Source organism: Lathyrus oleraceus, chromosome 4 (assembly GCF_024323335.1).
Source record: "Lathyrus oleraceus cultivar Zhongwan6 chromosome 4, CAAS_Psat_ZW6_1.0, whole genome shotgun sequence".
Classification (NCBI taxonomy): domain Eukaryota; kingdom Viridiplantae; phylum Streptophyta; class Magnoliopsida; order Fabales; family Fabaceae; genus Lathyrus; species Lathyrus oleraceus.
The window spans coordinates 51,797,678-51,808,441 of NC_066582.1; the positions used below are offsets into that span (position 1 = coordinate 51,797,678).

At 36.1% G+C, this 10,764-nt stretch overlaps 1 protein-coding gene and 1 long non-coding RNA gene across 2 annotated transcripts; both read right to left on the minus strand.

Annotated features, from left to right (window-relative positions):
• Window positions 1–49: 49 nt before the first annotated feature.
• On the minus strand, window positions 50–3,188 carry LOC127073219 (calmodulin-binding transcription activator 5). The gene is made up of 5 exons (XM_051014350.1): window positions 2,859–3,188; window positions 1,622–2,316; window positions 905–1,451; window positions 365–673; window positions 50–268 (listed from the first exon to the last, which is right to left on the minus strand). Exons 1-5 carry the CDS (start codon window positions 3,156–3,158, stop codon window positions 206–208), a joined length of 1,914 nt encoding a protein of 637 aa, XP_050870307.1. The 5' UTR covers window positions 3,159–3,188; the 3' UTR covers window positions 50–205.
• Window positions 3,189–4,344: 1,156 nt separating this feature from the next.
• On the minus strand, window positions 4,345–6,930 carry LOC127073225 (uncharacterized). The gene is made up of 3 exons (XR_007785699.1): window positions 6,472–6,930; window positions 5,344–5,414; window positions 4,345–4,727 (listed from the first exon to the last, which is right to left on the minus strand). It is a non-coding gene; the product is annotated as an uncharacterized LOC127073225 (long non-coding RNA).
• Window positions 6,931–10,764: the final 3,834 nt, after the last annotated feature.

Genomic DNA, 10,764 nt, shown 5'->3' on the forward strand with positions numbered 1-10,764 from the left:
TTTGGTTGAGTTAATGATATTAACTCTTTATAAGGACTTACAAAGTGAGTAAATCTTCCAATGTGGGACTTTATCTCATGCATTTATTAGCATTAACTTACTTCCACCATTTGTCATTTTGGTGTTATCTATTCTGTTCGACTTTGGGACGACATAGAGAGGTCAATCACTCATGAAAACTTCATACATAATCCATTCTAGGATGTTAAAGAAGGGAATTTACAAACTCCATTTGATATACATAATCAGCTTCAACCTCCCGTTCCATCTGCACAAAGGAATATTCTACACATAAAAACACACGCAGCGCAAAAGCAAATCCTCCTATTCCTATAACGGATCAAACAAAAAAATTAGATGTTACCTTTGCTTGATTAAGTGCCAACTTCATACTCCTGTAATCTTCTCGCATTTTCTTAGAACGGAACATAGCCTGCACTCGTATTACACTTCTCTCAACGCGATCTTCAGCTTGTTTCCTACCAGTTTTAAAGAATTCCTCTTCTGCATCACTTTGCTGATTCTGATCTCCCTCTGTTTCTGCAGTATTAAGCTGGAGCCCACGGAAGCCTTTTCTCTTTAAACGCCAACGAAGCACTGCTTTCTCAACCACACCAACTGACCAAAGAATTTTATGATAATGTTTCCGTTGTTGAAAGCACCGGAAACCAGCCTGCATTGTATCAATTAATTTGTTAAATCTCATCTGTATGAACCGACTGACGAAAGAATCTATGATGAGCTAAACTATGCCCATACTTGGTGAATAAAGTCACGTCAATGTTTATGCCAAAAGAAATCAATCTCGAGTCACTTGATCAGTTTAAAAATGACAAATAAATAACATGTCTTACTAAGAAAAATTGTTAATGGTGAGGGCAGAAAGTGTAGCTCTAGCTCTTACTTGAATCTTGATAACTTGACTGCGCATGTTAAGGAAATCTTTACAAATCTTCCGTGTACGGGATCTATATTGTATGCGAGCAGCAGAAGCCATGACTTTCTTTGTTTCAAAATTACGGAAGGCACGCTGAATCTTCATTGCTGCAACTATTTTGCGTTCTTCAGCTTCTGGGCAGGAAAACTCAACCGCCTTCATTTGTAACTTTAAGGAATGTTCCCTATATGCTTCATGTATGCGTGCAGCTGCATCAGCGGCTGTCCGGTAAGCTGCCAATGTATCTTTCAGGTAGAGCTGCTCCTCAGTAAGGTTCTCGGAATTTACTGGATCATCCGTGCTAGTTTCCAGTGAGCCACTGCTATTTCCAGCTAAGCTCATGTCATTGAACTGCTCAACTAGAAACTTTTCCGAAAGATAACCTGCTAAGCCATGATAACCCCTCGTGTGAGCAAGATCAGCGGCAGTATATCCACCAGGGTTTTGGTGAGTTGGATCTGTGACCAAATTTGGCTTCGCCCCAACTGACAATAAAGTTGCAACCATTTTCTCACTGAAGACACAACTTTTATATCAAATACAGTAAGATAGAACAAAATATTTCATTCAAAGTTCCAGCAGCATACTTTACCTAAATACGTACACAATTAGGTAAGACATATGAATGGTTTTTATAACAGATAGTTAACAGGTTTAAGCAATTGGGGTGTTTGTGCATTATACCTTCCATAATATGCGGCCCAATGAAGAGCAGTCCATCCAAATTTGTCCCGGAAATCTAGCGACAAGCCTGACCATGAAAATAAAGTAACTGCCCATGTATATCCCAAAATTGCACACAAATGGAGGACACTTTGGCCTTGTGCGTCATATTCAGTAGTCTTACATCCTAAAACAATTTTTTCCGAAAGCCATTCCTTTAATCTGTTTTTCAATGCATATCCAAACAGGGCATCTTTTGCTTGGGAAAATGGAATGTTATCTAAAGTTGACTCCATTAAGTATTGCCAAGTATTGGAAATAAATGACGTCTTTAAGGAGAATTCCCTTGCCTCCTTTAATCTACTAGATGATACTTTACTAGAGAAGACATCAAGGCTTTGCTGTTTAGCAAAAAGCAAATAAGCAAGCCTCATCTGAAGTTGAAACTCGTCCCAGTTGTTCTTTTCTTCCACAGAAGCAACTGGATTGTGCAAAACAGGAGTGCGATACTCAAAATTAACAACTTGGCTGATAGGATTATGACCATCTAAGCTCAAGTAGAGATCCACGATTCCCGGAGAATGCGGTGGTACCCAACATCGATATACCCCATCCTGAACAATTTGTGCAGGAACGACTTCACCACCACAGACACATGCTAGATTGGACTTTGAGATGTGTAGATAGTCTATTTGAAAGAGTCCAGTCACTAGGATCTGCAAGAAGTGAAGGAACCTAGAAAGCTTAGAAACAACTGTAAAATATTAGTTAGTAAGCATATGTATTTACCGACTTTGATAATGATTTATATGTAACATCAATAGTTCATACTGAAAGCATATCCGATATCCAACATGAATTGGTGTACGGAAAATGTGGTTACATTCAATAATTCACAACAACAATAACAACAACAACCAAGCCTTATCCCACTAAATAGGGTAGGCTACATGGATCAACTTTCACCAAATCCTGAGATTTTTCTAAATAACTTCTCTTATTTACATTCAATACTTTAATTTTCTAAAATTATTATTGGTATCAACAGTAGGTGTTCGTTCAAAATTGTAAGCATTAAAATGTGCATATTCTTCCTGGAGCTTATATTACATAGTTTACAGCTTTGGAGTTCTACAGCTAAGATTGAACGAAAGGACAGAGGAATCAACTAGAAGCAAGAAATCAATTTGTATATTAGTTACAACTGTTATAGATATAATTGCTAGTACGTAGATACACAGACAAAGGAAAGGAAAACCTTTGATTTCTCTGTGGAAGACACCCATGCAGGGAACACATCGGTGAGATTAAATAGTTGTTCTGGAACGGAAAATTGCGGATTTTCAACTACCAACGATGAATAGGATTTGTGACCGGATGAAACTGAGGATACGAGAGCCGAACCATCAACTGAAGAAAGGGATTCAGACATGATTTGGTTCGCCCACTTTCCAAAGCTGTCCTGACTTTGAAATCTGTTATTGATCAAAGTGTTTAAGGAATCAACACCAATTGAAGAGACAGGAAATCTGTCATTGACCAAAGTGTTATTGACCATATTTTTGTAACACTAGTATTTTTATTTTTATTTTTTTTAAACTTTTTCAATAATCGTTCAATACTTGTCAGTCTTCAACACTCGTTCGTGTTATTCATGCCTTTTTTAATACTGATCTATATTGATTCTAACACTCATCTGAGTTGACATTCCTCTTTTCAGTATTTGTCAGTATTGATTTTCAACACTCATATGTGTTGACATTACTTTTTAAGAACTCGTTCATACCGATTCTCAATATTCACTCATGCTAATCTCACATTTTCAATACTCGTTTGTATTGACTTCCGACACTCGTTTGTGTTAATCATTTTTCCAACGCTTGTTCGTGTCAATCTATTACAGTCAATCCCCAACAATTCAACCTACAAGTTGTTTGTCAGACCATATCCCCAATAAACTAATCCCATCAATACACTTACCTTCATTTCAATATATCACAGTTCTCAACGGACAAATTTTTGAATATTTTTGTATTTAATCCTCTTCTATCTTGAATACTCAAAAAGCTGTCGCAATTCATGCATTCAAGTTCAAGAAGAATAAATAGGAGCAACTGTCATACTCCAAAATTTGCCCCATATTTTTGCTTTTTATCCGACTTATTGTTGCATTCCTCTGCATACATAGTTCTCTTATTAATCATTCATCTAGATACAACCATGCATACATTAATGAAAAATACATTTTTATCGTTCATTGCGTCAACAAGTATTATGGATTCAAACTCATGTTACTTGTAGCTGACTGGAGATTAGGGTTTTCCCAAGAACCAACCCTAGGTGTCATGAGTGGTGTATTCAAGTGGAGAAGCTTACATTGTGAACTAAGATTCATGAAACTCTAATTATTGATTTTTGACGCTTGTGGATCATGCGGTTTGCATCTTGATCTTGGGATGGATTGTTGGAACCCTAATTCTCGGAATATGATCTTTGGTCACCAGGGTTTGCATCAAGATATTGATCTTTGGAAGCAATTATCAAATTTTGTTTTGGGCAATTAAGGTCAACTCTAAGGTTGACTTTCTGTTGACTGTTCTTTATGAAAATCCCACGTGGCTTTGTTTGTCCGGTTTTCTTATTTAGATTCAAGGCATTGCAGTTTAAAGCTCAAAATTCATGAAGATTAATTCAAATGCAAGATTCAAACATTCATTTGAATTCAATTTGTGGAAGGAAAAAGGTTTGCTTGGACATAAGTTACAATTCATTTCAAAAGAGTCATTCTCATTACATAAATACCAAACCATGTTACAACATCCAAATCTTGAAAATACATAAAAAAAAACCAAACTTTTGAGCTACATATGACTTTGGTCAGTTTACTTTTGACCTACATATGACTTTGGTCAGTTGTTGACTTTTTGGTCAACCAGTTGGCCAAAATCAAACCCTTAACTCTAAACCTATAAGCATCCTAATCGCCAGGTTGCATTATCAAGTTTCATGTCCAAACTCCATTCCATCAATATCCATGACCAAACTTCATGATTCCCACTTTGCCTCCAAGCATTCATCATCTTCATGCCAACTTCCCTCACCATGTCATTCTAAGCTTGTAACATCCCTGCAACAATTAAACAACATCAGCCTTCATTCAACTTCAAGCATGACAGATTAATACACAGGCACTGTCAAAAAGCAAGTTAACAGCCTTAAGCCACTAACAATTAACTTCATCCTAAATCAAACCAATTCAAGCATGGCATAATGCAACATCTCATAACAGAGATAATATCTAATTGACTAATTTCATAACACTAACAAACATTCTCATAACAGACCTCATTCAGTTAGGATAATACAAATCAAGCAATTCATCACAATTCATAAGTCAATCCCTCAAGTTCTTAGCATAGACATTCGTAGCCAATTTGAACAACAAAATTAGGTGCATTGACAACATTTTAATCATACTTTTCATCAGCTAGTTTTTTGTTCAAACATTAACTTGACTTGATTAACTAACAGTAGTAGCAAGTTTCTAACCAAAGCTAACCATTTAGCAATGGAAGCCACAACTGGATTTAACTAATGCATCAACATTCTAACATGACGGCTATGCCTTAAGTAACTTCAACAAAAATTAATCTCACTCTAACAATTGAGCAGCTAACAGAACTAACAGTTCCCATTCAGGTTAACACATAACAACCACCAGCTGAGTTTTGTTTCTAATATACCTGCTAACAACAATCCAGAATCAACTTAGTTGCAATGCCATTGTCAAAGTGATGATCCTCTCAAGCATGGCCTACATGATTTAAAATGCCAAACATTACTATAGATAGCATAGCATGCATCTCTAACATCAAACATAACTAACATTTTAAGCACCAATCACTTTTCTCATCAACTAACAAGGGCAGTTCAATTCAAGTGCCTTAACACAATTAGTTTCCAAGCAAATAACTATACCACATTTCATACATTAACATACAATTTTAGTCAGTTCACAACCTCTAACAATCACTAACCATGACTAAGTTTGAACACACTCCAATATCAACTAATTCATGGCAATTTATAACAATTGATTTCCAAACCAATATCACATTTAACTAGCCCAAAAGTCATTTCAGTTCATCACTATTAACATCATTCCAAAAGGACATTCAAACATGAGCTCATAATGCTAATGATATAGAACAAGGAGTTGACAAGTTCAGTTCAAGCTAATTTCCAATCCAGTTCTCCTGGCATTAATTCAATTTCAGACTTTAAACAAGAATTAACTAACCAAATATGTTCCTACTAACCTCTAGATTAGTTAAGTAACTATCCTAACAGAGTTGACAACAAGCATACTAACCTAACAGAATCCAACTAACAAACTAACAGTTAATAAAATTCAACTAAATACTTGATTCCTAACCGTTTTTTTTAACATAAGTTAATTGAATCTAACTAACCCGACTGACTTTAACAAAATGTTCTAACTTTGTTAAGCATCATAACAAATTTCTCCATGTAATTCAGTTAGTTGCTAACTCTGCCCTAACTTGCCCCATTCAGTTACATCCTAATCCCCATAAATCATCTCATCATCACTTCAATCAGGGAGGGAGATCAGAATCCACAAAACATCTCAAAGTTCAATCACCTTCGATGACATTCAATCATCACACTCATCCTCTAATTCCCATTGAAATCCTCCCCTATTAAATCACTCTCAATTACTCACAACTCTACACTCACGTGGCATTGAACAAGAACAACAACAATGCAGCAAGCAACACTCCTACAGACTAAAGAAGAGAAGAAGATAGCAGAGGAAGAAGAGAGGATCGAAGAAGGAGTAGAAGGCATACCTGAGTTCATCTTCACCTTCAAATTCAACTCGCACCGGAGCACCGCGCCGCCTCCTAGGTAAGCTTTTTTCTTCCATTGTGCGTTACCACCATGTAGCCCGAGGCATGAGGAATCAAAGCCCCAACATCTTGGACTCAGATTCCTCTTGAGCAGCGTTTAATTGTTGATTTTCGTTTTAGGGTTCTTACATTTATCTGCTCTATTTGGTCTCTACGTTAGAAATTGGGTAAAACGGACTTGAGATAGAGGGAGAGGAGAGTGATACGGTTGTTTTTAATGTTTTTTTTTGAGTTTGTGTGATGAATCGTGTGAGGAAAATGAGGGAATTGTGAGTCTGTTATGATCACGTGCAAGGTGGAAATTTGAGAAGGAATTTGAGGGATTTTGTGGGATAGGGATGCAAACCGTGCATGGTTTGTTAGTGGTCCATGCGCAAGTTGTAATTCTCAAATTGTAATGTAAATTCAAATGTATTAAAATTCAGTTCTTGTTAATCTTGTTGAAGTTCAATTTTTTTTTTATTTGAATTTTCCAAATGAATTGGGGATAAAATGTGGAATGTAGTATGACGAGTGTGTGAACAAACCATGTGACGACCTTATGTAAACATCCATGTGCAAATTTGTCATGTGATTCATGTATGTATGTCATGAAATTCAAATTTAGTTTTTCTTAAATGGTGATGGCATGTTGTAAAGTTAAAACTCAAAGATATATGAAATGATGATATAGATAATGGCATGAATGTATGGCCTAATGACAATGAGATTAATATTTGCTTTATTAATTATAGATGGTGAAAGAAACAATAGGTTGAATTTAAATAATCTCTTATTAATGAGAAACATGATGATGGATGAAATGAAATAAAATTAGCAAAATGGTCTTCAAAATCAATTGTTGACTTTTAGTCCTTTGATATTGACTTTGACCGATATTGTATGAAGATGTGATGAGATGATATTTGATTATGAGGAATGAATCTGTAGCCATGACCTAGGGACCTTTCATCCTAGCATCAGATGAAATTCAAGTGCCCATAGCCAGATGATATGAAGAGGGATAGGAACAAAATTGGGATGTGATAGTGTTGTCTATGCACACATAAGACAAGACAAGTTGGAACCCAATGCCTTAAAGTGCATGTTTATAGGGTATCCAAAAGGCGTCAAATACTATAAGTTGTGGTATTTGGAAGATGGACATAGGAAATACATTTTAAGTAGAGATGTGGTGTTGAATGAGTTTGAAATAGCTTATAAAACAACATCATATATTAACAAAGGACAACTGGACCCAACTCCAAAAAATCAATGTTTGAGGTGGATTCTATTGATATAGCTTAGAGTAAACAAGATGACAACGAGCCACCTGAGAAATAGTTTCTAGAGGAAACTCAACCTAATGTTGAATATGAGGAAAATGACTACCTCCTTGCTTAAGATAGGACTAGGATACATATCAAACCACCAAACAAAATTGGTTTTGCTGATTTAATGACTTTCTCCTTTGTAGCTTCTAATGAAGTTTTGGACGAGGAAATGAAATTACTCCATGACAACCATACGTGGGAGTTAGTCAAGAAACATGTTGGTTATAAGTTAGTAAGATGCAAATGGGTCTTCAAGTTGAAAGAGAGGATTCTAGTAGTTGAACAAGGCAAGTTTAAGGCAATGCTAGTGCTAGAAACTTCACACATAGAGAATACATTGAGTATAACGATGTATTCTCACTAGTAAAAAATCACGGGTCAATATAGATACTCCTAGTTGTGATTGCAAAGTTTGATTTTGAGTTGGAACAAATGGACGTGAAGACATTTTTTTTGGAGAGCCTTAAGAGGTTATATACATGATACAACAAAATGATATGAAGCAAAAGGCAAGGAAAATCTTGTCTATAAGCTAAACAAATCCTTGTGTGGACTGAAGCAATCTCCCAGACAGTTGAATAAAACATTTGATGATTCCATGTTAAGAATTAAGGTCAAAAGAAGTAAGAATGACAATTGTGTTTACTTTGAATTCATCACGCCTAATACCTATGTTTTCATACTATTATATGTTGATGATATCTTATTAATAAGAAATGATGAGAGTGAATTAACAAAGGTAAAATTTGAACTTAAAAGGGAGTTTGAAATGAAAGATTTAGTGTAACACCCTTCTAAATACCCCAAAATATTTCAATTAAAATAACAACATATTAATCAGAGTAATTATGCACCAAGGGTGTCACACAATAATTCGCACCAAAATACTTAATCATGCTCATTATTTAATTCAAAACGTAAAATACTTGCACAAAACGCAGCGGATAGAGGTCAACTCAATCATGCAAAACATGTAGCATATTACATGTAAAATGGTTCAACAACCAACCACAAAACAATTAAAACATTCCCTCCCGATGTTACATCTACCAGAGCATGACCCACTAAGGAGACTACACTAGACTCCATAGCACTAGCTTCTATTCAACTCACTGCTCGTTACCTGAAAAATAGTTGTAAGGGTGAGTTCCTCAATCAATATAATAAGTATTATACAACAGCATGTAACGTTAAGTAATTAACACATTAATTCACCCTAACCAGACTACACGCTCAGCAACGGCAGTATCCATTCAAACATCATATTCAACAGTAACATATAACGTATGTATAACCTCAACCATACTCAACATCAACAACACAACACACAACACACATATAATACTGGAATACATCCATTCATATTATATGCCATACATTCATTATGCAATGAGACTCTATGCATGCGGTACCGACTATTTGTGAACATATAGTTCACCTCACCGTCCAAATCCAGGCACGGCTACCAAGTCCAACTAGTCCCACTCATTTGAGACCTAGTGACTCACTCACTAATTCCTCACCACGGGAATTAGCTACCACCCCTCAAGGGCCATGCTATGCACGCTAATCACCTAGCATGCAAACAATCAACAACAGTCCAATAATGACTAACTCACTAATTCCTCACCATGGGAATTAGCTACCTAGCAAATGCAACATCAACAACAATTTCAAGAATAGACACATGCTCACACTCTAAGCCACAAAGCAGTCTATTCACAATGCATACATAATTGATACATTCACAGCATCATGCATAGCATCACACATCATTAACACATTTTATCACAACGGCATATCATATCATGCCACATAATCAAAAACAGTATTAGCACACTCTACTAATATCTATACTACTCAAGACCCAACAAAACAACAACAACATTACCACGATATCACATCTGGGAGTTTAAAACGCGAAATCTGTCCTTCAAACTGATATGGCGAACGCCATTAGGCTAATGGCGAACGCCATTAGCGTTAAACGCTCTCATTCTGGAAAAACTGTCTGTCAAACTGATATGGCGAACGCCATTAGGCTAATGGCGAACGCCATTAGCGTTAAACGCTCTTATTCTGAAAAAAAAACCCAAACGGCGAACGCCGAAGGCATAATGGCGAACGTCATTTGGCTGTTATGTGCATAGATGTTAAATTTCTACGAATTCCTTTTCAATTATCATCCAATTTCATTCATCCACTATTTCACAATTTTATCATACATCAATCTAATCAGAGATAAAACAATGGTTATCACTACCCAGTACATATTATCATATAATACCCTTTAACCGATGATAAACCCCCCTTACCTGAATAATCCGGCGAATCTCAAGCTTCAAGCTCTTCCCTTCTCCAACCTTCTTCCTCTTGCTCTGCCTTTGCCCTTTTCCTCTTTCACGATCGCTTCTCTGTTTTTCACGTAAAAACCTTTTTACTCCAAATGGGACTTTTTCCTTAATTCCAACTTATATATTTCCAATAAATAATTATCCCAATAATTATTATTCCAAAATAATAGTAATAATAATCCAAAATTCCAATTATTCAATTAAATTAATAAAAAAAATATTAATTTAAATTAAATAATTATCTTATTTTAATTGGGGTGTTACAACTCTCCCCCACTAAAAGAGTTTTCGTCCTCGAAAACATACCTCAAGCGAACAACTCCGGATAAGACTCCTTCATCTGACTCTCAAGTTCCCAGGTCACATTGCCACCTGCTGGTCCTCCCCAAGCTACCTTCACCAATGCAATCTCTTTACCCCGCAACTGCTTCAACTCTCGATCCTCGATCCTCATAGGTGATGTTTCAACAGTCAGGTTATCTCTCACCTGTACATCATCTATTTGGACTACATGCGACGGATCATGAATGTATCTCCTCAACTGAGACACATGAAAAACATCATGC

Bases quoted from the DNA above. Each gene is read 5' to 3' on its own strand.
- LOC127073219 (XM_051014350.1), bottom strand. From the start codon at position 3,158: ATGGTCAATAACACTTTGGTCAATGACAGATTTCCTGTCTCTTCAATT. The intron at 2,317-2,858 runs GTTTTCCTTTCC...CACTTCTTGCAG, and splicing joins CTTCCACAGAGAAATCAAAG to ATCCTAGTGACTGGACTCTT. The intron at 1,452-1,621 runs GTATAATGCACA...TTGTGTCTTCAG, and splicing joins TGGGCCGCATATTATGGAAG to TGAGAAAATGGTTGCAACTT.